The sequence below is a fragment of the Schistocerca cancellata genome, chromosome 3 (assembly GCF_023864275.1).
Source record: "Schistocerca cancellata isolate TAMUIC-IGC-003103 chromosome 3, iqSchCanc2.1, whole genome shotgun sequence".
NCBI lineage: Eukaryota > Metazoa > Arthropoda > Insecta > Orthoptera > Acrididae > Schistocerca > Schistocerca cancellata.
The window spans coordinates 243,604,958-243,631,779 of record NC_064628.1 but is presented as its reverse complement, the minus strand read 5'-3'; the positions used below and the strand labels follow the sequence as shown (position 1 = coordinate 243,631,779).

Below are 26,822 nucleotides of genomic sequence, written 5' to 3'. Positions count from 1 at the left end.
CAAACAGAACACAGCATGTTGTTATCAATGGAGAGACGTCTACAGACGTTAAAGTAACCTCTGGCGTGCCACAGGGGAGTGTTATGGGACCATTGCTTTTCACAATATATATAAATGACCTAGTAGATAGTGTCGGAGGTTCCATGCGGCTTTTCGCGGATGATGCTGTAGTATACAGAGAAGTTGCAGCATTAGAAAATTGTAGCGAAATGCAGGAAGATCTGCAGCGGATAGGCACTTGGTGCAGGGAGTGGCAACTGACCCTTAACATAGACAAATGTAATGTATTGAGAATACATAGGAAGAAGGATCCTTTATTGTATGATTATATGATAGCGGAAGAAACACTGGTAGCAGTTACTTCTGTAAAATATCTGGGAGTATGCGTGCGGAACGATTTGAAGTGGAATGATCATATAAAATTAATGGTTGGTAAGGCGGGTACCAGGTTGAGATTCATTGGGAGAGTCCTTAGAAAATGTAGTCCATCAACAAAGGAGGTGGCTTACAAAACACTCGTTCGACCTATACTTGAGTATTGCTCATCAGTGTGGGATCCGTACCAGATCGGGTTGACGGAGGAGATAGAGAAGATCCAAAGAAGAGCGGCGCGTTTCGTCACAGGGTTATTTGGTAACCGTGATAGCGTTACGGAGATGTTTTAACAAACTCAAGTGGCAGACTCTGCAAGAGAGGCGCTCTGCATCGCGGTGTAGCTTGCTCGCCAGGTTTCGAGAGGGTGCGTTTCTGGATGAGGTATCGAATATATTGCTTCCCCCTACTTATACCTCCCGAGGAGATCACGAATGTAAAATTAGAGAGATTAGAGCGCGCACAGTGGCTTTCAGACAGTCGTTCTTCCCGCGAACCATACGCGACTGGAACAGGAAAGGGAGATAATGATAGTGGCACGTAAAGTGCCCTCCGCCACACACCGTTGGGTGGCTTGCGGAGTATAGATGTAGATGTAGATGTAGCTAAGAGAGCTGCCTGTGCTAGGGAAGTAGACTTGTAAAAAAGCGCGAATATGTCAAGATGTTTCGAGTTAAATCTCTTTGAAGTTATCAGAGAAGTTAGAAAGCTAGTTCCCTTCTTTCACATCCCTAAATCTGCCCATGACAAACTCACCTTTTTTGTGCTATGATAGGAGTAGTTTTCATTCCGATTCCCAACTTTTACTCTACCGTAATGCTGGCCGATGTGGCCGTGCGGTTCTAGGCGCTTCAGTCTAGAACCGCGTGACCGCTACGGTCGCAGGTTCGAATCCTGCCTCGGGCATGGATGTGTGTGATGTCCTTAGGTTAGTTAGGTTTAAGTAGTTCTAAGTTCTAGGGGACTGATGACCTTAGAAGTTAAGCCCCATAGTGCTCAGAGCCATTTGAACCATTTGAACTCTACCGTAATTCTGATAGTAGGACCACCATGGCTTGACAACCGATGTACATTTTTATTGAGTTGGGCGACGATTGATCTAGTATAGGTTTTTTAATTCTCTTTCAAACCGTATTGCTTATATCGTGGCAACAGGTGAAAACTTTCAGAAAAGTTTTCTCTACAGTCTTACAAAATTTGAACCGATTCGCAGAAGTTTGAAACATAGAAGCGGCGCGCGTAAAAAGCTAACAAAAAGCGTGTTCTTACACGTTAAGTCGGTCGAAGCTAGGTTTTTGAAATAGAGTTTTCAACTTTATTGTAATAATGCATTTTTTATTTGTCTGATTCACTTTAAACCGTTTCCGCGCATTCTGTTCACGTAAGAACATATTTTACGTGCTACATTTAACTCGCATTTAAGCCATCGTATCTCGAGAACGGATAAAAATTATTGGATAAAAATTTCATTTTGACTTTATCCATTTATCTACCTTCGTGTAAAGTTTAGTTTAAAGTATAGATATGGCACGCTTCGAAAGCCTCCCATGAAAACGTGTTTTTTGCGCGTCAACTCCAAACGAAGCAAGATGTTTCAAACGGTTAAATAGATAGAGTCAAATGAAAACCTTAAAAGTGAAATAATTAAAAAAATACATTTCGCGCCATTCTTCTGTAAGTTGGCAGTACTGTTACCAATGATGTAAGGAATTACCTGCAGATGCTAGCATACTACAGACAAGCGAAACGCGGCTCTAATACCAGTTCGAAATGGCTGCCTCGCTTGCAGCCTGCAGCAAGGAAGAACAGCATTCTGTCATATGTTTTCTGAACAGTGAAGGTACGAAACCAACTGAAATTCATCGACGAATCATGGTCCAGCATAGTAACGCATGTCTGACATTGCAGCAAGTGTATAAGTGGAGTAGAAAGTTAAGAAATAGCTTGCTTCTGTGACAGAAGTTCATCGCCCCGGCCAGGCACACCACATCGTGACATCAGAATGTACTGCAGTAGTTGAAGCCATTGTGGTGGAAAATCGCCTTGTGACGGTGGATGAAATAGCCGCAAATCTGAAAGCCGTGGCTGAGCACATCAAATCAGTCATGAAATCCTTAAGTTTCGCAAAGTGTCTTCAAGATGGGTGCCGCAGCAACTCGCACCAGAACTGAAAGAGCGACGCGTTGACGTCTGCAAAGAACTTTTGCGGCCCTTTGAGGCAGATGGTGATAGCTTCTTCGCAAGAACTGTTACAGGAAACGAAACCTGGGTACACTATGACCAATGCGAAACAGAGAGAGCAAGCAAGGAATGGCGCCATATCTCACCACCAGATCCCAAGAAGTTCTGGAAGCAGCCACAAGCAGGGATGGTTTTGCTGACTCCCTTTTGGGACGAACGCGGCGTTGTCTTGGAACACTACACGAGTAGGGGAAATACCACCACCAGTGCTCCAAATTTCAATATGTTAAAAAATCAGCTTCGGCCTGCAGTAAGACCAAAGCGATGTGGACTTCTGACTACAGGTGTCAGTTTACGACATGACAATGCTTGGCGTCATACTGCCCATGCAACACTTTTAACGATCGCTGACTGGCGCTTCGATACTCTGCCATAGCCACCACACTCACCAGACCTCGAACCTAGTGATTACCGTATTTCTGGACCGTTGAAAGAGGCGACTCGAATTTTCGTGCCAATGAAGAGGTGGAGCAGGGGGTGCACGAGCACATGCGCAACAAACAAAAGATTTTTTTTCTTTTTTCAGGGGAATTCGTGTACACATTCGAGGAAGAGTGTTGAACTACAGGGAGATAATGTTGAAAAATTATACACTTATATTCCACTTCTGTTCAATAAAAACGTTTAAAATAACTTTGGATTTTCATTTGACTCACCCTCGTAAGTGGCCCTTGAAAGAGAGTCCCTCGTCAGTCGTAATTCTCAAGTGTCTTGTCGATCTTTTTCTCACTATGTTTGTGTTTCCAAGATTCGCCGATGGGTCTCTAATAAGTCTTCCTTTATGTAGCATGTAAAGTGTTCTGTTTGAGGCAATCGTTAGTTTATTTTGTGTACACCAGTTGTTCGTGTGTTGTGGTATATCCCTAGCTTTCTCCTGAAGTTGTGTTCGGAAGTTTGTTGACACTACCACCTGCAGGTCGACGGCATATGCCATGATTCGGCGCAGTCAAGGCTCTGCACGAGATCAAATAGGGGTTCCATTGCCAGACGGGCCCACAGATGGATCACTATGGGGACCCCATAGTGAGTTTTTGACAAATTTCTGGTTGACTTTCGCAGATCGTGTACCTTGTCCGTACACCAACCCCGTAGGCTGTGGTACAGGGTGGCCGGTACATAGTACACTGAAATGCAGTGCGAGTACAAGATCGTCTCACAGACAATGTCGGTCCCACTGTCCGGCAGTGGGCTTTGGGAACAGTACTCGTATTGCCCATTTCTGTCTCGCTGGTTCCACATGGAGCAGGTTTGCCGTTGCCCTCGAACTATTCTTTAATTTTGGCCTTCAGTGTTTCACTGGTCTGATTAGGCACCGCATAATTTCCCACCCTATCTCAGTCTTGTTATAAGATTAGCACTTGCGTCGATCGTCCTCAGTTATTTTTCTATATATCTAAGTTCAAAACCTACAGACAGCTGTCAAGAATCTCAAAACCGACCTGTGTGCATTGTCAAAATGGGAACAGGATATAGCGTTAATGCTCAACCCATGAAACAACCCAAGCAGTACTGGTTGATCATTCTAAGCTGATTAGCCTGAAATATCTGGAATCCCTACCACCATGAACCATAAGTGGGACAAATAGGAACTTCTCTTCTTCAGCAAAGGGTTTAGGAGTAATAATAGAAGAAAATTTAAATTGGGCCCTTCACCTAACTTAAATATGTAAGAAGGCATCAGTATCTTTCCATACCCTACGGAAATATGAAAAGCCCTTCCCTCTTGACCAGAAAAAGAAACTTGTACAAACACTTATACCTCCAAATTATTGATCACAGCGATGTAGTCCTGCAAGACCTTTCTCAAGAAAGTTCACGCGCGTGGAACTGTTTATGAATGCCTGTGTTCGTTACATCTGTGATGTTCGACTCTCTGATCACATATCACCATCGCATGCACTACTATTCTGGCTGCATTCAGACAAGCACAGAGATATCCACACCATCTGTTTTCTCTACTGTCTTATCGACGAACTCTCCTGGATCTTAACGATCTTGTCAGAAAAACACGGCATAAACATCCGGTTCCATCAAAGCAAAATTAAATCTGTCTCATTCTAACGTTCAGCCAAGTTCTCGATGTTCTTCTTAGAGGCAGGAACCCGACTCTGGAACAACCTCCTGTGTGACACTAGAGAACTAAATAATATCTCCATCTTCAGAAGACAGATAACGACATATTTACTACAGCAACAATAACGTTATCATTATCCCTACAGGCATTTGTTGCCCTTGCACATATCTATTTCCCACCTGACCTTCCTCATTTCCGAGTATTCTTAACCAATGCAGTCTTTTTAAATTTCCTTTTCCCAGAACTCGCTATATCAGAAACATCTGTTTTGTAGATCTATAAATTATTCTTATATTTACCACTAGCATTATTGTTATTAATGTCACTATGATTGCCATTATTTTTATTAGAATTATCACTATTAGTGACAGCAGCTGCAGTCGTACAGGTAATGCCAGTACTAACTTTAGTAGTTTATAGTTATTATTATTCACACTGCCACTTTAGACACTCAAAAAATAATTTATTACTAGTTGTCATATTAAAATGGTTGTTTCTTAAGGAAACTATGATGTAACAGATACTTCTTGTGTGAAACCCTGGTCCGGTGTAAGAGAGGACCTGATGGCCCAGAACAGACCTGGTTAAATAAATTAAAAATTAAAAATATGTTCCAATCTCCATCCTGACTAACAATTTGTATCCTCTAATGACACGAAAGTTATTCCCTGATATCGTCACATAGACATCTCTTCCTCTAGTTAATGTTTTCTACACAGGGCAAGCGGTTAGTGCGGATATAACAGGCAGTTGTGCACACTCAAAAAATTCAGAGTGAGTAAAATTCCCCCACTGGATTTGATGGGATACACACTGAGGTGACAAAAGTCACGGATAGCTGTAAGGACATGTACAGATGGCGGTAGTATCGCGTACACAAGGTACAAGGGTGAGTCAAATGAAAACCTTAAATTTGTAGTAATAAATCGAAATTTCGCCGTTATCCTGTAAGTTGGTAAGCGTGTTACCATCATCGTGCAGAATGGCCTGTATGTGGCAGCATAGTGCAGATGGACACATACCGTCGCAGTATCAGTATAAAGATGGCCACCGCACTTGCGACTTGCACCAGGGAAGAACAGCGTTCCGTTATTCGGTTTTTACGTAGTGAAGGTGTGAAACCTATTGAAATTCATCAACGAATGAAGGTTCAGTACGGTGATGCATGTTTGTCACAGCAGCAAGTCTACGAATGGAGTAGGAAGTTCGCAAATCGTGTGACTTCAGTGGAAGATGCTTCTCGTCCAGCTCAGGCATAACGAGTTGTGACTCCACAGAACATTGCAGCATGTTTACAGATTAGTCATGGGTCAGCACATCACATTGCGTATGATGTGCTCCAGTTTCACAAAGTGTCTGCTTCAAAGTGCGTCACCGTACCAATACCGCCACTTAACGGCAAGACGTGACACTAACACTACTAACAACGCCAGTCCTGCAGCACGATGTCTGAACGTAATTACTATAAAGTTTGGGATTTATACGTTAAATAGTTTTTCGTCTACAACGACTCAGGTAACGATAGTTTGATTATAACCACCACGTTCAATCTTCAAGCGAGAGGACGCACAAATTCGAGCCACAGAACGTCGATGGAACACCGCATACTTCAGCGAAGAGAAACGTTGACGTGGAGATAATACTAATTTACGTTATTTCCGTGAAAGTTGTAGAATAAAAAGTGATCAGTATTTCAGCACTTCTTTTGCACAATGGTTCTTTACTGGTGATTAATTACGAAAAATGGAAGAGAGTGTGTACAAGCCCTCCAGAAGTTTCAGCTCTTTAAGCACGAGATCCATCATAGGATGGACTGATAGACACGTGTTCCCACTACGAAACGAAACAAAGTTTTCAAGTTGTTGAACATTGTGGACATAAAATTATGTACTGCGGCCCAGCCTGTCATAGCTTCAATTCCTCATTCTTCTTTTAGTTCTTCGTTTTATGACGATACCTTTCGAGTGAACTATTACATACATACGCCTTTATGAAAATGACCAATTTCAGTCATATTTCTGTTAATTCTTTTTCTGTTTCTACACTATTGATAATGAAATGAAATGCTAAAATTATAGCTACAACAGATAGTACAATAGTTAAATCACACACACACACACACACGCAAGCAAACGAGCGCGCACAGAGAGAGAGACCGAGAGAGAGAGAGAGAGAGAGAGAGAGAGAGAGAGAGAGAGAGAGTGAGAGAGAGAGAGGGGGGGGTGGGTGAGGGGAAGAATCGTGCTACAGTTGTTTGAGGAGCACGATAGTGAATTCCTGTGTCCACTATGACAGGGCAACCGAATTCGCCTCATCTAAGCCCGATGGAACACATTTCGGACGCTTTCGCGTGCCAACTCTTGGTCCACAGACCAACGGGCCGTGATTTACGGGAATTGAGTGAGCTGTACATAGACATCTGGTGCCACACCATTTGGCTATCGACTTTTTTAAACTGTTAACAACATCACTTGAATTATGCTGTACTATTAATTATTGTAATATTTCATCTTAGTGCTTATCATTGCCAGTCTGCTGTCCTATACTTATGATACAGAACCTGATACTTGCAAAGAGTTCACTCACCCCCTGGACGCTGGCGGCGTCGCCGGAGAGCCGGGCACAGAGCGCTCCAGTGCTGTTGTTCTTGTCGTCGAACCAGGCCACCTCCTGCCGCAGCATCGCCGCAAACGCCATCTTCCGCAAGCGTGATGTCAGCCTCTCCCCGGCGATACCGTACATGTATATCTGAAACCAATCAGGCACACATTCACACTGAAATGCAGAAGAAGTGAGTGGAGTACCATTTATGATCGCCAGATCCAGCAGGAATCTCCTGCGTCAAATTTCAAATGTCTTCGCAGCTTCTTGTGAGGTTTAGATAGGGTCTTGTTGTCTCGATGGGGAGATTAGTTTTAAAGGCTGCGTTGGTATCTTTCGAGACGAGGAGCTGTCACTGCTATTAGCATATCGTATGCAGCACTCTCAATTGTTATAATTTTGTTTATTGCGAAGACAGATTGTGCCTCAGAACTGATACTTAAGTCATCTGAGTCACCATACGCTCTCATAACTTCAGCATAGATCTACCATGCTTGCCATAAAAGCTGAGAAACATATTGAATGGCAAAAAACAAAATTTACTCTTTGTGCAAATACAGTGTAGTAGAAAGTAAAAGAATAGCCCCCCCCCCCTCTCATGAACCATGGACCTTGCCGTTGGTGGGGAGGCTTGCGTGACTCAGCGATACAGATAGTCGTACCGTAGGTGCAACCATAACGGGAGGGGGGGGGGGTAATCTATTGAGAGGCCAGACAAACGTGAGGTTCCTGAAGAGGGGCAGCAGCCTTTCAGTAGTTGCTGGGGCAACAGTCTGGATTATTGACTGAGCTGGCAGTGTAACACTAACCAAAACGGTCTTGCTGTGCTGGTACTGCGAACAGCTGAAAGCAAGGGGAAACTACAGCCGTAATTTTTCCCGAGGGCATGTAGCCTTACTGTATGGTTAAATGATGATGGCGTCCTTTTGGATAAAATATTCCGGAGGTAAAATAGTCCCCCATTCGGATCTCCGGGCGGGGACTACTAAGGAAGACGTCGTTATCAGGAGAAAGAAAACTGGCGTTCTACGGGTCGGAGCATGCAATGTCAGATCCCTTAATCGGGCAGGTAGGTTAGAAAATTTAAAAAGGGAAATGGATCGGTTAAAGTTAGATATACTGGGAATTAGTGAAGTTCGGCGGCAGGAGGAACAAGACTTCTGGTCAGGTGAATACAAGGTTATAAATACAAAATCAAATAGGGGTAATGCTGGAGTAAGTTTAATAATGAATAAAGAAATAGGAGTGCGGGTAAGCTACTACAATCAGCATAGTGAACGCATTATTGTGGCCAAGATAAATACGAAGCCCACGCCTGCCACAGTAGTACAAGTTTACATGCCAACTAACTCCGCAGATGACGAAGACGTTGATGAAACGTATGATGAGATAAAAGAAATTATTCAGATATCTGAATTGAGACGCAAATTTAGTAGTCATGGGTGACTGGAATTCGATAGTAGGTAAACGAAGAGCAGGAAACGTAGTAGGTGAATATGGAATGGGGGGTAAGAAACGAAAGAGGAAGCTGCCTGGTAGAATTTTGCACAGAGCGTAACTTCATCATAGCTAACACTTAGTTCAAGAATCATGAAAGGTTGTATACATGAAAGAGGCCTGGAGATACTGGAAGGTTTCAGATAGATTATATAATGGTAAGACAGAGATTTAGGAACCAGGTTTTAAATTGTAAGGGGCAGATGTGGACTCTGACCACAATCTACTGGTTATGAACTGTAGATTAAAACTGAAGAAATTGCAAACAGGTGAGAATTTAAGGATATGGGACCTGGATAAACCGACTAAACCAGAGGTTGTTCAGAGTTTCAGGGAGAGCATAAGGGAACAATTGACAGCAATTGGAGAAAGAAATACAGTAGAAGAATGTGTAGATATGAGGAATGAAGTAGTGAACGCAGCAGAGGATCAAGTAGGTAAAAAGACGAGGGCTAGTAGAAATATTGGGTTACAGAAGAACTATTGAATTTAATTGATGAAAGGAGAAAATATAAAAATGCAGTAAATGAAGCAGGCAAAAAGGAATACAAACGTCTCAAAAATGAGATCGACATGAAGTGCAAAATGACTAAGCAGGCATGGCTAGAGGACAAATGTGAGGATGTAGAAGCTTATCTCACTAGGGGTAAGATAGATACTGCCTACAGGAAAATTAAAGAGACCTTTGGAGAAAAGAGAGCCACTTGTACGAATATCAAGAGCTCTGATGGAAACCCAGTTCTAAGCAAAGAAGGGAAAGCAGAAAGGTGGAAGGAGTATATAGAGGGTCTATACAAGGGCGATGTACTTGAGGACAATATTATGGAAAGGAAAGAGGATGTAGATGAAGATGAAGTGGGAGATATAATGCTGCGTGAAGAGTTTGACAGAGCACTGAAAGACCTAAGTCGAAACAAGGTCCCGGGAGTAGACAATATTCCATTAGAACTACTGACAGCCTTGGGAGAGCCAGCTCTGACAAAACTCTACCAACTGATGAGCAAGATGTATAAGACAGGCGAAATACCCTCAGACTTCAAGAAGAATATAATAATTCCAGTCCCAAAGAAAGCGGGTGTTGACGGATGTGAAAATTACCGAACTATCAGTTTAATGAGTCACAGCTGCAAAATACTAACGCAAAATCTTTACAGATGAATGGAAAAACTGGTAGAAGTCGAACTCGGGGAAGATCAGTTTGGATTCCGTAGAAATATCTGAACATGTGGTGCAATACTGCCCCTACAACTTATCTTAGAAGATAGATTAAGGAAAGGCAAACCTACGTTTCTAGTGCAATTTTGTCATATGATGACATTATGAAGACCGTGGCTGTTGTTTGAATACAAATGTTTCTAGCATTTGTAGACTTAGAGAAAGCTTTTGACAATGTCGACTGGAATATTCTCTTTCAAATTCTGAAGTTGGCAGGGGTAAAATACAGGGGGTGAAAGGCTATTTACAATTTGTACAAAAACCGGATGGCAGTTATAAGAGTCGAGGGGCATGAAAGGGAAGCAGTGGTTGGGAGACAGGTTTGTAGCCTATCCCCAATGTTATTCAGTCTGCATATTGAGCAAGCAGTAAAAGAAACAAAAGAAAAATTCGGAGGGTATTATATATCCATGGAGAAGAAATAAAAACTTTGAGGTTCGCCGATGACATTGTAATTCTGTCAGAGACAGCAAAGGACTTGGAACAGCAGTTGATCGGAATGGACAGTGTCTTGAAAGGAGGATATAAGATGAACATCAACAAAAGCAAAACGAGGACAATGGAATTTAGTCGAGTTAGGTCTGGTGATGCTGAGGGAATTAGATTAGGAAATGAGACACACAAAGTAGTAAATGAGTTTTGCTATTTGGGGAGCAAAATAACTGATAATGGTCGGAGTAGAGAGGCTATACAATATAGATTGGCAATGGCAAGGAAAGCGTTTTTGAAGAAGAGAAATTTGTTAACATCGAGTATAGATTTAAGTGTCAGGAAGTCGTTTCCGGAAGTATTTCTATGGAGTGTAGCCAAGTATGGAAGTGAAACACGGACGATAAATAGTTTAGACAAGAAGAGAACAGAAGCTTTCGAAATGTGGTGCTACAGAAGAATGCTGAAGATTAGATGGGTAGATCACATAACTAATGAGGAGGTATTGAATAGAATTTGGGAGAAGAGAAATTTGTGACAAAACTTGAGTAGAAGAAGGGATCGGTGTGTAGGTCATGTTCTGAGGCATCAAGGGATCACCAATTTAGTATTGGAGGGCAGCGTGGTCGGTAAAAATCGTAGAGAGAGACCAAGAGATCAATACACTAAGCAGATTCAGAAGGATGTAGGCTGCAGTAGGTACTGGGAGATGAAGAAGCGTGCACAGGATAGAGTAGCATGGAGAGCTGCATCAAACCAGTCTCTGGACTGAGGACCACAGCAACAACAACAACAACAACAACAACAGAAAGAATACATTATTAAATTTTCGACAAGGATAGAAGCTGAGTTAATGAAATAGAATTCGTACCAAGCTCAGGACTTTAACCAAGGTCTCCTACTTTTTAGGCAGATATGCTAACCATTACACAACCACAGCATTATGATTACCACAGCAGCACGGTCTACCCTATTCTTATGCCGACCCTAACACAGATTTCTATTGACAATGCTATGGTGTTGTAGTGGTAAGCACACCTGTTCAGTAAGCAGAAGACCTGGGTTCAGACCGAAGCTGTAGTACAAATTTTAATTCATTACTTCAGCTTCTATCCTTTCGAAGATAAAGCTGAGACGCTTATGTCTCCAGGAAAATGAATTTCATCAGATCATCAGATTATCAGATTGTTGGTGATGTTGGGTTGTACAGGATGCGGCGTACAGTAGATCGGTGCTGCCACCTCTGGGAGCAACAATGGCACTAAGCTGACAGGGCACCGACTCAGACTAAGACGAGGTGTCAGATAACAGAAGGTCATTCAGTTCTGTTTTCACTCTGAGATCAGCAGTCATAGTCGCTGGTAAGTGGTGACGCGCCAGTCTCTCGCAACCCTTGACTTGATATTTGCAATAGGTGGGATGTTTGGAGAACGTGCTGGTCAGAGCAACAGTCTGACACTTTCTGTAGGTGAGGGCAGCACACGTAACATGCAGTATTCCACTATCTTTTTGGAAAATAAAGTCACGGGGACCTTGATGATGGAGAAAATCCATCAGACATAACACGTCAGAAATGCAGTGGCTGTAGTTTAAGTTAACAGGCAGAACCAAAGGTGATCCTTTTGCGGATCCTTTTACACCTCATACCATAACGCCAGGAGCTGGGCGCGTATGATGATGGCGAGTGCAAACTAGGAAAGTCCGTTCACTTCGAAGCGTTCATATGTGTATGCAGAACCAGAACTCATCTGAAAAGAGGACGTGCTGCCACTTCTGTGTCCAGCATTGTCGTTAGCGGTCTCACTGCTGGCGCGCCTCTCTCTGCTGCAGCGTCAAGGGTAGCCACCACAGTGGTCACTGTAGCAACAGTCCGTGGCGCTCCAGATGTTGCTGTACTGTCCTTGTGGATACCTGTCTTGTTTCAGAGTACATACATAACGTGGCTGTACGATCTTGTAGAGCCAAGCCAAGTGAATAATGTTTCTATCCTCTCGGTCGCCAGTCGCGTGGGATCGTTGAAACCTTGTGTGTCGTTCAATATGCCCCAGGCACGAATATTTCCTACCAACAGGATCTACAATATTGCCAAACGATAAGTTGCATAGGCCACGATTCTGCCACTATCGAATTCGGCCATGTGCTGGTAGATGTTTCTCCATAATACAGAGGACATAACACGATATCCTCACAAACGAACAGGCAATTTCTGAATGAGAAACCTGCTGCGCCTCGGGCTTGGATGTGTGTGATGTCCTTAGGTTAGTTAGGTTTAAGTAGTTCTAAGTTCTAGGGGACTGATGACCACAGATGTTGAGTCCCATAGTGCTCAGAGCCATTGGAACGTGCGGCATTGTCTGTCCTTATATACACAATGGAGGCGGCGTTGTCTCTCTCTACTTTTTGCAGTTGCGCTGGAATGCTAATCGTCTGCATATCCAAGCACGTCAGTTCAACCTTTGTTGCTTGCTCTCTTCATGGTGCGGCAGTTTTAATGGCCACCATTGTATTTTGAGAAACGTTACTTACACCACAGGGAAATGAAGATTCTGACGGTTCGGCAAATAAGAATATGCAGGGTGCCCCAGGAGTAATGGTCGGTATTCACCGGTAAGAGAGGAACGAACGATCGAAGCAAAAAAGTCTAATAAACATGGACTCTAAAATGCAAACCTTATGGGATACAAGCACTTCTTTATCTTAGATACTGCGAAACTAATCTCTTCTTTTCCAAGCTTTTATGCTTTCCATATTTTGGGAGGAGCTAGCATGGACCAAAACAAGAAAAAAAAAAACAGTCTAATAAACATGAGCACTGAAGTGCATACCTTTAGAGCAACGAGCTCTTTTTCAGTAGAAGAGATGTGTTTCACAGTAGCGAAGATAAGCAGTTGCACACAGCTCTGAAGGTATGCAGTGTAAGGCCCATGTTTACTAGACAATATTTTCTTGTTTTGGTCAGTACTTCTCAAAAGCGGAAATCAAAGAGCTTGTAGTAGAAGAGATTTTTTTCACAGTATGGAAGATGAAGAACTGCTCACGGTTTTAAAGGTATGCTTTTTACAGTCAATGACCCGTGCTGTCTTATCCCTGGGTAATGACCAAACCTCCTGGGACATCCTGTATAGCCGTTTTTTGCAGCGAATCTCAGCTTTAACAATGTATAATGCTCTAGGGCTAACTCAGAAACTTTCTTTTCCTCCTTGTTTTTTTTTTCACTTCAGTTGGTAGCACCTCAGATTGTAAAAGCGAAACATACCTGTAAGAAAGAGGCGATGGCAAGAACGACGCCGATGACAACGAATAGTATGCTGTACCAGTTGGTCTGACTGCGGACTTCATCCGGATCTGGGAGCGAAAGAACCTAGAAAAAAAACACTTTATCACAAAAAATTGTTAACGAGAACAAATATTTCCTGCGATTCAAAACAATATAACGAAGAGCCGTGTTAGTTACGTGCTGTGTTTTCTTATTGCGAGTAACCTGCAGATTTGTCAGAACAAGAAGCAAGGCCACGATAAACGACGAGTGAGTGCTGACGGTGGGAATTTGCTTTTTCATATCCGTCTTTCCCATAGCAATGATGCTTTGAAAAGAAGTAAATGAAGTGCGCAAACAGGTCTTTCAAAATTAGTGGAGTTTTCAGCTTGGTACACAGGAGAGAAAAAAACAGTTTGGTGAAATGTTCCTCAGAAGTCACCTGTATAGAGTCTACGTTGGTTATAACGATCAACATCAGCAGCAACAACAGCAGTTGCTGTTTGACTTTCACTTCTCAAAACAAGCCTCTTTCAGACTGGTTAATGCAGTACAGTAATCACACCAGTCGAAAGACTTAGGACAAAAAGAAGAAAAACCTTATTACTATCTTACTAGATAGAAATCTGTACTTTAGTCATAATGTCTCAAAAAATAGTCGCTCTAAATAATAACAGGGCTACCGTAAGGCTCAGCAGTAAATTATACTGTTATTAACTCTTATCGTATGTAATCTCCACGCTTCTGACTCTCAGTTATTCGAATCTTTCGTGAAGTCCCTCAATTTCGAATTGTCCTTAGCCAACTGTCCTGCCGCAGGTATCTGAAAGCTGATTGGCATGTTAAGGTTATTTGTTTCGTAAAATTTGCGATTTATATTAAGTTTTGTTTGTCAGTTGTGATTTTTCTTTTTGTCGTGTCTGGTCTGAAACTTGTAAATCTTAGTTTGGCAGAACTTGGAGATCTGAGTTTGCTATATGACATTAATAAAATTGTTATTTCGATCATATAAAGGTGTCCACAACACTCATCACAAAAACACACACCAGTATACAGCAAAGACGCGACACTAAAGCTCAACAGACAAGTCAGTACTCACTCACATATGGAAAATGAACCAAAACACCGTCTAGAAATATAGCGACAGCCATTCAATATTCGTAGGAAAATCTCCGACAAGAAAACCACCACCCTGACTCTATAGAAGGAGATATCAAAATAGTCAGAACAAGTAAACATCGCAGAAGAGAAACTTATAATAAACGACCAAACAAGCATTAGTAACGAAACGTTACTTAAACCACTAAAACATATAATAGATAAAAGCAACTCCTCTAGTCGCCTCAAAAACACTATCACACAAACCAGAAACATACCCACTCCCTATCACCCACCACAGTACCACAGTAAAGTAATAGTTTGGGCACACGGAAGTAAGGCCATACCATCTCGTCTCTCTCTCTCTCTCTCTCTCTCTCTCTCTCTCTCTCTCTCTCTTTCTCACTCACTCACACACACACACACACACACACACACACCTGATACCTCCCCCTTTCCCTTTTCCATTTGCGAATGGCGCATGGGAGGAATAATTATCGATAAGCCCCAGTATTAGCTCCACATTTTTTAATTTTCTCGTTGTGGTCATTTCGCGAGACGTTTACAGCAGGAAGTAATATGTTGTACGAATCTTCCCGGAAAGTGCTCGCTCCTAATCTGAATAGTAAGCCTCTCTGAGATGTACTAAGCCTGTCTTGTAATGTCTGCTACTGAAGTTTTTTGAGCACATCTCTAACGCTTTCGCGCCGACTAAACGATCCCGTGATGAAAAGCGCCGTTCTTCGTTGGATCTTCGCTGTCTCTTCTATCATTCCTGCGTGGTTCGTGTCCTAGAGTGATGAACAATACTGAAGAACCGGTTGAACAAGCGCCTTATACGCCTCTTCTTTTGTGGATGAATTACCTTTCTTTAAGATTTCTTCTGAATTCAGTCTGGCATCTGTTTTTCCTGCTATTCGTTTTATGTGTTCATTCCACTTAAGGTCGCTCCGAATAAATACTCCGAGGTAGTTTACGGTGATTACTGTTTTCAGAAATTTATCGGTAGTGTAGTTGTACAGTGGTGGTTTTATTTTCCTATTTATGCGCAATATGTTACATTTATTTGCGTTCGAGGTCAACCGACGGTTGCTGCAGCTTTCACGAATCCTCCGCAGGTCATTCTGGCGTTACTGTCTTCTTAAAGACAACTGCACGATTTGTGAACAGCCTTAAAGGGGTTTCAGCGGATTCTACTAGATCATTTACGTTCGCCGTAAACAGTACTTGTCGTATCACAGTACCCTGGAGTACCCCCCCCCCCCCCCCCCCCGAAATTGCCTTTACATCTGACGTGTCTGCAATGAAGTCTAGAATCCAGTCGTAAATGTGGCTCGATACTCAGCAAGCTCGTATTTTTTTTTGACTAAACAGCAGTGCGGTGAAGTGTCAAATGCTTTCCTGAAGTCGAGGAACACGGTATCAGCCTGAGTGCCGACGTCTGCAGCGCAGGAACGGAACGAGCTGACTTTCGCAACATGTCTGTTTGCTGAGACCATGTTGGTTTTTTATAGAGAAGATTTTCGTTCTCCAAAATTGTCGTAACACATGAGCATACAACATGCTCCATAAATCTGACAATAATGAATGATATGGGCCTTATAATTGTGTGCATCTGTTCTATGACTGTTCTTGAAAAGGGGATGGCCTGCACTTTTTTGCAGTCGATAGGTACCCTTCGTTGATCCAGCGACCTAGGATAAACTGCTGCTAGAAGGGGAGGAAGTTCTTTCCCATAATATCTGTAGAATCCTACTGGTATCTCGTCTGCTCCTGACGTCTTTTCACTACACATCTATTTTAGTTGTTCTTATATTTCGAACGGACCATCTGTGAAATCCATAGTTCACATTATCGAGCCATTTGGTCGATGACGTCCACGCAGCACTTGGTGTTATTGTAGTACATCACTGATTCTGGTAGCTGTTCAGGATGTCGTTCATTGGCTTAGCAGTGTCATGCATTGAACTCAAATGAAGCACATTTTAGCGTTTTTTTTCCCTATAGCGTGTTACAGTCAAGTCAGTTCTCTTACAAAGTATAGTTGTGCGCAAAGGTACTACAGCAGATTTTGCTGTTAGAGGATTTCGCTTCTAGTTTTCTTCAATGTGCCTAGAATGCTTCTGCTATTACGTTTCAACTTTCTGCAATGTATTTAGATGTGAAAAAATTCTCACATGTAATATTTTTTCATTTGGAAACAAAGGGCTGTATAAGATACGTTACAACATATTCTGCGACAGCAACACTTGTGTGGCGCTGCTCAACTTCGCCTAGGTAAGGGGAATCATTCACCAGGTACCTAGAATTTGTATCGACTGAAAGTTTAAACTTTATTCGAATTTTGTCTGGTTTATTGCTCATGTATTGAACGAATTCAGCATGTGACACAGAAAGCAAATATTTTAAAATTTCTTCATCAGACGGACCACATGTTAGAACACCATTATGGAGCAACTGTAATGGGGTGAACAGAGACTGCCCCACTTGAACTCTAAAGCTTCCTTTCCCATCGACAGTGGGTCTGAAGAACGCCATAAACCAATCAGGAAAGGAAAGAACAGCACCCGTAGACAGTCTGAAAGTTATTAATCACAGTTCCGTAACCATGAAAATGTCGGATGGAGGACCTTTTAGTAGAAGTTCATTGTCCATTCTTCAGAAAGGTCCCGCAAGTTTCATACTTGTGTACCTCACAAATATTTATTACAAGTCGTTGAAAATGGGAATTGTAGAACAAACCATTTACAAGGAATACGTGTACTAAAGCGGAGCCTTCTTAAAAATGACGGATGTAATACTTCTAGCGTTTTACTCTTTAAAATTATAGTGTACAACATGAGAAATGTTTCTGCAAAACAGACTTGGAAAGAAAAAGGAATATTGTTACAGGAGCGCTGACGATGCTTTTAAGTAAAGCGAAAAGTGTGTGGTCTAAATAATACTTCATTATATGACGTATGTAAGCCGGTTGGAGCTCCAAATGAAAATTTGTACCACGACTGGGATTCGAACCCGGATCTCCTGCTTGCCAGGCAGATAAGCTACTCAATACGCCAACCTTGCACAATGATTCTGGGCTACTGCATGAAATACCTTAGCACGCCTCTCTCCTCCGTCCAAATTCCCATTCACGGCTCAGTCTACTTGGTGTTCCCCCTAAATTCGAAGAGCGATGCAGAAGCTCTCCAACTGTATTGGAGGGTGCATCCGTATATCATATATATTTGAGAGTTTAAGAGATCTTTGGAAGCATATAGTTTCATTTGATTAAAGCACCCATAACTGAGTTTGGGGCAGGATCCCCCATTTCGTCCGAAGCTGAGGTGCTACTCCAATATACACTCCTGGAAATTGAAATAAGAACACCGTGAATTCATTGTCCCAGGAAGGGGAAACTTTATTGACACATTCCTGGGGTCAGATACATCACATGATCACACTGACAGAACCACAGGCACATAGACACAGGCAACAGAGCATGCACAATGTCGGCACTAGTACAGTGTATATCCACCTTTCGCAGCAATGCAGGCTGCTATTCTCCCATGGAGACGATCGTAGAGATGCTGGATGTAGTCCTGTGGAACGGCTTGCCATGCCATTTCCACCTGGCGCCTCAGTTGGACCAGCGTTCGTGCTGGACGTGCAGACCGCGTGAGACGACGCTTCATCCAGTCCCAAACATGCTCAATGGGGGACAGATCCGGAGATCTTGCTGGCCAGGGTAGCTGACTTGCACCTTCTAGAGCACGTTGGGTGGCACGGGATACATGCGGACGTGCATTGTCCTGTTGGAACAGCAAGTTCCCTTGCCGGTCTAGGAATAGTAGAACGATGGGTTCGATGACGGTTTGGATGTACCGTGCACTATTCAGTGTCCCCTCGACGATCACCAGTGGTGTACGGCCAGTGTAGGAGATCGCTCCCCACACCATGATGCCGGGTGTTGGCCCTGTGTGCCTCGGTCGTATGCAGTCCTGATTGTGGCGCTCACCTGCACGGCGCCAAACACGCATACGACCACCATTGGCACCAAGGCAGAAGCGACTCTCATCGCTGAAGACGACACGTCTCCATTCGTCCCTCCATTCACGCCTGTCGCGACACCACTGGAGGCGGGCTGCACGATGTTGGGGCGTGAGCGGAAGACGGCCTAACGGCGTGCGGGACCGTAGCCCAGCTTCATGGAGACGGTTGCGAATGGTCCTCGCCGATACCCCAGGAGCAACAGTGTCCCTAATTTGCTGGGAAGTGGCGATGCGGTCCCCTACGGCACTGCGTAGGATCCTACAGTCTTGGCGTGCATCCGTGCGTCGCTGCGGTCCGGTCCCAGGTCGACGGGCACGTGCACCTTCCGCCGACCACTGGCGACAACATCGATGTACTGTGGAGACCTCACGCCCCACGTGTTGAGCAATTCGGCGGTACGTCCACCCGGCCTCCCGCATGCCCACTATACGCCCTCGCTCAAAGTCCGTCAACTGCACATACGGTTCACGTCCACGCTGTCGCGGCATGCTACCAGTGTTAAAGACTGCGATGGAGCTCCGTATGCCACGGCAAACTGGCTGACACTGACGGCGGCGGTGCACAAATGCTGCGCAGTTAGCGCCATTCGACGGCCAACACCGCGGTTCCTGGTGTGTCCGTTGTGCCGTGCGTGTGATCATTGCTTGTACAGCCCTCTCGCAGTGTCCGGAGCAAGTATGGTGGGTCTGACACACCGGTGTCAATGTGTTCTTTTTTCCATTTCCAGGAGTGTAGTTGGAGAGCTTCTGTAATGCTTTTAGAAAAAATGTTCAAATGTGTATGAAATCTTATGGGACTTAACTGCTAAGGTCATCAGTCCCTAAGGTTACACACTATTTAGCCTAAATTATCCTAAGGAAAAACACACACACCCATGCCAGAGGGAGGACTCGAACCTCCGCCGGAACCAGCCGCACAGACCATGATTGCAGCGCCTCAGACCGCTCGACTAATCCCGCGCGGCCAATGCTTTTAGACTTTAGGAGGAACACGAACAGGGCTGAGGCCTGAATAGGAATTTGGACTGAGGTGCTAAGGTAGTGGGTGCATTTGTGTAAAGCCACTGTGTCACGCTGGCGTAGTGACTAGCGCATCTGCCAACTGAGAAGGAGACCAGATTTCGAATCCTGGCCTTGGTACGAATTTTCATTCGTCGCTTCCGTCTGCATAGATACACCACAAATATATGAGACATAAAAAGTCATATAAGGGCAATACATTGGGAGAGCTGTCATTTGTCCTCAGGTGATTCATATGAAAATGTTTCCGGCGGCTTTATGGCCGCACGACAGGAATTACACTACTGGCCATTAAAATTGCTACACCAAGAAGAAATGCAGATGATAAACGGGTATTCATTGGACAAATATATTATACTGGAAATGACATGTGATTACATTTTCACGCAATTTGGGTGCATAGATCCTGAGAAATCAGTAATGAGAACAACCACCTCTGGCCGTAATAACGGCCTTGATACGCCTGGGAATTGAGTAAAACTACTTCCCCTGTACAGGTACAGCTGCCCATGCAGCTTCAACACGATACCACAGTTCATCAAGAGTAATGACTGGCGTATTGTGACGAGCCAGTTGCTCGGCCACCATTGACCAGACGTTTTCAATTGGTGAGAGATCTGGAGAATATGCTGGCCAGGGCAACAGTCGAACATTTTCTGTATCCAGAAAGGCTCGTACAGGACCTGCAACATCCGGTCGTGCATTATTCTGCTGAAATGTAGGGTTTCGCAGAGATCGAATGAAGCGTAGAGGCACGGGTCGTGGCACATCTGAAATGTAACGTCCACTGTTCAAAGTGCCGTCAATGTGAACAAGAGGTGACCGAGACGTGCAACCAATTGCATCCCATACCATCACGCCTGGTGATACGCCAGTATGGCGATGACGAATACACGCTTCCAATGTGCGTTCACCGCGATGTCGCCAAACACGGATGCGACCGTCATGATACTGTAAACAGAACCTGGATTCATCCGAAAAAATGATGTTTTGCCATTCGTGCACCCAGATTCGTGGTCGAGTACACCATCGTAAGCGCTCCTGTCTGTGATGCAGCGTCAAGGGCAACCGCAGCCACGGTCTCCGAGCTGATAGTCCATGCTGCTGCAAACGTCGTCGAACTGTTCGTGCAGATGGTTATTGTCTTGCAAACGTCCCCCTCTGTTGACTCAGGGATCGAGACGTGGCTGCACGATCCGTTACAGCCATGCGGATAAGATGCCTGTCATCTCGACTGACAGTGGTACGAGGCCATTGGGATCCAGCACGGCGTTCCGTATTACCCTCCTGAATCCACCAATTCCATATTCTGCTAACAGTCAATGGATCTCGACCAACGCGAGCAGCAATGTCGCGATGCGATAAACCGCAATCGCGATAGGCTACAATCCGACCGTTATCAAAGTCGGAAACGTGATGGTACACATTTCTCTTCCTTACACGAGGCATCACAACAACGTTTCCCCAGGCAACGCTGGTCAACTGCTATTTGTGTATGAGAAATCGGTTGGAAACTTTCGTCATGCCAGCACGTTGTAGGAATCGCCACCGGCGCCAACCTTGTGTGAATGCTCTGAAAAGCTAATCATTTGCATGTCACAGCATGTTCTTCCTGTTGGTTAAATTTCGCGTCTGTAGCACGTCATCTTCGTGGTGTAGCAATTTTAATGTCCAGTAGTGTAATTTCATTTCACTTATACTTTAGGTCTCTGGAACCATATAGTTTCATTTCACTTCTATTATATTTGCAGAAGTCGGTATGTGACTTGTATTACTTGCGGAAAAGAGGACTAAAGACAAAAAAAGAGAACGTGTAATAAATAACAGCTGTCTTAATGTCAATTTCCTCGAGCCACTGACCCCGATGACATCTCCGAAGACGATAGCGAAAGCGGGGAAGGCGAAGCCGACGACGAGCGCGCCCAGCGTGCCGAGGGCGACGAGCGGCCACTCGGGGGCGTTGAGGCGCAGCACGGCCAGCAGCCCCACCTCGGGCACCGGCTCCTCCTCCGCGCCGGCTTCCGCCACGGCGCCGACGTCCGCCTCCTGGCCGCCCGACACGGAGGACTGGTCGCTGCGCACGCTCAGCAGCCGCTCCAGGGCCGGCGGGCCGCCCTCTGCCGGAACGCAACACGCATTTAGTTCTTAGTTGTTTCTATTGGTGAGACCCTGAACCAACAGTGACAAGTCTGATGTCTGTAACCCCTGGAACATCTGTACTATGAACTATGTCACGCGTATGTTAAAAGGTTTAGGAACTTCCCCTTTTCACAATCAATAAAGTCTTGTGGCTTCACATTGGGAGGGAGGGTGGGGGGGGGGGGAGAATTAATCATGTGTGTAATATGGGCAATATGGGGATCTAATCTTGAACCTCTTCTACACATCTCTGCGAATAATTGGACGTAATGACAACAACTTGACAATACATTTACCTGATTACGAATTTTTTTTTCAACAGTGTCGTGTACATAGTTCCGCATAGTCAGCGCGTACACAACTTTCCCACTAGAGCGCGCCCCGCTAAGCACGACAGCGCAGGCGCAGCGCTCGTCCGTCTCCCCACTACGAGATGGCGCAGCCTTAGAGACGGACCAAATTCTGCTTCCGTGATCCGCGTATTAATATGTAATGCAGCCAATGAGATTGCTGCTAACGTAGAATCTTTTCTCCTTGCAGATCACACTCGCGCAGTGATACCTGAATGCGCGAGGTATTATAACGAGTGTACAGACCTCCGATTAGTCAGTCTGCATTTGTCTGCATTAGTCTGTACCAGTCTGCATTTGTCTGTAGCAGTCTATAGTCAAGTTGCAGTCTGCGCCTAATAAGATTATTATATCCCTTTACATAGCCATGAAGAGAAATGAATAGACACTTTGTCAAGTATCAGAGATATGTGAGAATAAGATTAACGTACCCTGACCAAAGGAACTTCAGATTGTCAATTTTGGTCACCGTCAATTTGCTACTCTAAGCGTGCAAGTGGCATTTCTACCATCTGACCTAATGGCAGAAGATAAAAACGCCACGATAAGACCACGAGACATATTGCTCACACTCGCCTACTTCGTTAGAGCGACAAGTCATATAATCTGATGGTGTGTGTACCGAAGGCCTTAAAGTACGCACATCACAAACAGTCAATCGTATTTGGAAAACAACATTTACGTTTATAAATATTATTACTTTCTATGTGTTTGGAGAATGCTGTTGCTTCATAAATACGTCCTGAACTGACCAATAACTTCTCTAGTGGCTAAAAAAAAGCACTCCGTCTTCAGGCCACAAATGGCCCATCGGGACCATCCGCCGCCGTATTATCCTCAGCTCAGGATGCGGATAGTAGGGGCGTGTGGTCAGCACACCGCTCTCCCGGTCGTTATGATGGTTTTCTTTGACCGGAGCCGCTACCATTCGGTCGAGTAGCTTCTCAATTAGCATCACGAGGCTGAGTGCACCCCGAAAAATGGGAGCAGCCCATGGCGGCCCGGATGGTCACCCATCCAAATGCCGGCCACGCCCGACAGCGCATAACTTCGGTGATCTGATGGGAACCGGTGTATCCACAGCGGCAAGGCCGTTGCCTCTACTTGCTAAAAGGTTTCTTATTTTACTCTGAAACTGGTTTCTTGTGGAACCTGAAACTGACATTGTAAATGCAACCAAACATTTTACTTAATCAGATATTTAAATTATTTATTTGTTTCTCCTGCTCTGATTAGGGTTATCAGGCCTTATCCTACATCGGACCATTGTTTCACACATACAGTATCTATTACAACTTAGTTACCGAAAAAATAACAATTTTAATACGACAGCTAGTATTAAAATGATTTGAGTGTCTGAAATGGCAATGTGAGTAAATTATAGTAACTATGAACTAATAAAGTTAATACTGACAGTTGTGACTTTAATAACAATAACTATAGTGGCAGATATAAGAAGAATTTATGGGCGTACAAAATAGTTATTTTCTGATATTGCGACTTCTGGGAAAAGGAAATTTAAGGAGACTGCATCGGCTAAGAATACTGGGAAATGAGGAACATCAGGCTGCAAAGAGGGGTGTACAAAGGTAACGAGTGCGTACAGGGAAAATGGTAACCCTTATTGTTTTTAAGAAGATAGCCTGTCTTCTGAAGCTGGAAATGTTATTTATTCCTCTAATACGTATAATTGGGAGGTTGTTCCAGAGTCGCGTTCTTGCTACTGAGAAGGACTTCTCGAAGGTGACTGAACGGTAGAGTGGGACCGAAAGGATTTTGCTTTAACGGGAACGGACTTCGTGAAGGTGACTGAACGGCTACATCTACATCTAGACTCTACAAGCCACCTTGCGATGTATGGCGGAGGGTGCTTAGGGTCCCACTGTCATTTGCCCCCTTCCTGTTCCAGTCGCTATTAGTTCCCGGGAAGAACGCGTGCCGGTAAGCCTCCATGTCGGCTCGAATCTCTCTAATTTTATCTCCGTGCCTTTTTTGCGAGATATACACAGGAGGAAATAATGTATTTGTTGACTCTCCTACGAACATTCGCTCTAAGAACCGTAACAATAAATCACCCGTGATGCTGAACGCTTCTTTTGCCCGTTTGCCACTGCAGTTCCTTCATCAACTCTATGACGTTTCCCTGCTGACTAAATGAACCTGTAACAAAACATGCTGCTCTTCTATGCATCTTCTCTGTTTCCTCTATCAATACTATCTTGTATGGATCCTATGTTGATAAGTACAAAAAAAGAAGGAATCTATAGTGTACACTGTGTTTTGGTCAAGCAAAGTCAAATGATTATGGCAGTAAAATTTCTGAAGTATAAAATAAAATTCCTTCAAACGTCTCTGTTAGATTCGTTTCTTACTATTTAACTCGTATTTCCAGCTGTCACGCTCAAATTATTTGTAATTTAGTTTCTTTAATTTCTTTTGTCTCCATTCAGTGACACAATTACATTAAAGTATCAACTTTTCCAGTAAGCATCCAATCCTATGCACATTACCTACGTTTCGTGCTCTCAAATTTTCTTCCTCTCTTTATCGTCTGCACGAATGAATGTGTACGTTGAATTTGTCTTGTATATGGTAGCAGTGCAGCATCTGGCTGTCTGCTGTGGTAGCAACTGTGTAATGTCACAGTGTGTAATTTCAGCACCATCTTGAATAAGTTTTATTCTTAATTACTCATGATGCATAGATGCTATTTGTGTCTATACGATTTATATTTGTGTTCTTGAAGTTTTCACGAGTCTTAATGGTTTTGTTTTATTCATGAATATTCACAGCATTTGTGGGTGTTTCACGCCAGCGTTGCTTATTTTCATGTGCAAGGTGATGCAGATAAATTTCTTTGTCCGAAAGTGTTCCACAGTATTCTTGTTCACAACAATTTAACCACACCTATAGTGATGAACCTCTGAGCCTCTGACTTACTGTAATGGGCAAAATTCTTTTTATCTCTTTTCTTGTGTGTGAATCGTGTATGTTTGTGTGAACTTTTCCCATGCGCGCCGAAGATTTTCTTTTCATTCATCACTGCAACATACCACACAGCACCCAATATAATAATAATAATGTAAGTGAGTTAAGAAATAACGTAACAGGCAACGACAGTTCACAGTTCAGAATTATTTTGTGAATTTTTAATATGATGTTTTATTTTAATAAACTACGTTAAACTGTGATGACTGTTTCTCAGACAAACCCGTCCGCTTTTGTAAGATTATTTTAATACATCTGAAGTGCAAAAGGCAAGCCTTATATTTGTAGACTTTGATTATCTTGTTCTTTTTGTTGAGACTTAAGCTCCTGCTTGCTCTGAATTATTTGATTTAACGATTATACTTAAATTGTTCCCATATTTTCATTCCATATATTCACTTGGTTCTTTTGTATTAATATTAACACGTTAGTTATGCTTACCAGTTCAATGATTAATTCATTTCTTATATTTAATTTTGCCAATTTTAATAAAATTGAGTGGTGACATAGAGAAATTTTTTGGCACACTAAACTTACAGTATACTGCATAGGTGGCTAACTTCCTCCAGTTTCTGTTGGCAAACAACTCTCCAGATGCCATTAGTGCTACACGGCTGAAAAATGGAAACAGCACTGCTAACTGTCATGGATCTTCTTTCGCCGACTTGAATATGGTAGACATGTGTCTGCAAGCGTCGTTAGCGAGATGGTTGCGAATGTCTCACTACAAGCTGTCACTGACTTGTTTACAAAAGACAAAATTTGGTACAATTGTATGAGAAATCTAAACTTGTCGATTAATTCCCCATGTATACAGCTCAAATGTCAAACATGGTCCACGATTCGGGATTGTGGCACATACACACTGGGCACCGCTATATTTGGTTGCTGATGTAAGACGACATACAATCCACCAATAGGATCCAAAATGGAGGCCAAGGTACGGGTTCGGATATGTACCTTGACGTCCAAGATCACTGGATCTCAATCCACTGGATTCTTCTTCTGGGGTCATCTGAAATACACTCCTGGAAATGGAAAAAAGAACACATTGATACCGGTGTGTCAGACCCACCATACTTGCTCCGGACACTGCGAGAGGGCTGTACAAGCAATGATCACACGCACGGCACAGCGGACACACCAGGAACCGCGGTGTTGGCCGTCGAATGGCGCTAGCTGCGCAGCATTTGTGCACCGCCGCCGTCAGTGTCAGCCAGTTTGCCGTGGCATACGGAGCTCCATCGCAGTCTTTAACACTGGTAGCATGCCGCGACAGCGTGGACGTGAACCGTATGTGCAGTTGACGGACTTTGAGCGAGGGCGTATAGTGGGCATGCGGGAGGCCGGGTGGACGTACCGCCGAATTGCTCAACACGTGGGGCGTGAGGTCTCCACAGTACATCGATGTTGTCGCCAGTGGTCGGCGGAAGGTGCACGTGCCCGTCGACCTGGGACCGGACCGCAGCGACGCACGGATGCACGCCAAGACCGTAGGATCCTACGCAGTG

General features: G+C 43.8%; 1 protein-coding gene across 3 annotated transcripts in view; it reads right to left on the bottom strand.

Annotated features, from left to right (window-relative positions):
- LOC126174877 (ATP-dependent translocase ABCB1-like) overlaps positions 1-26,822 on the bottom strand; it is a 263,560-nt gene that overhangs the window by 36,759 nt on the left and 199,979 nt on the right. For all 3 annotated transcript variants that reach the window (XM_049921293.1, XM_049921290.1, XM_049921292.1), the window contains 3 exons: positions 21,695-21,951; positions 13,686-13,790; positions 7,274-7,435 (listed from right to left, as the gene is read on the bottom strand). In XM_049921293.1, coding sequence (XP_049777250.1) covers positions 7,274-7,435; positions 13,686-13,790; positions 21,695-21,951 — 524 coding nt within the window. The remainder of the gene's footprint in view (positions 1-7,273; positions 7,436-13,685; positions 13,791-21,694; positions 21,952-26,822) is intronic.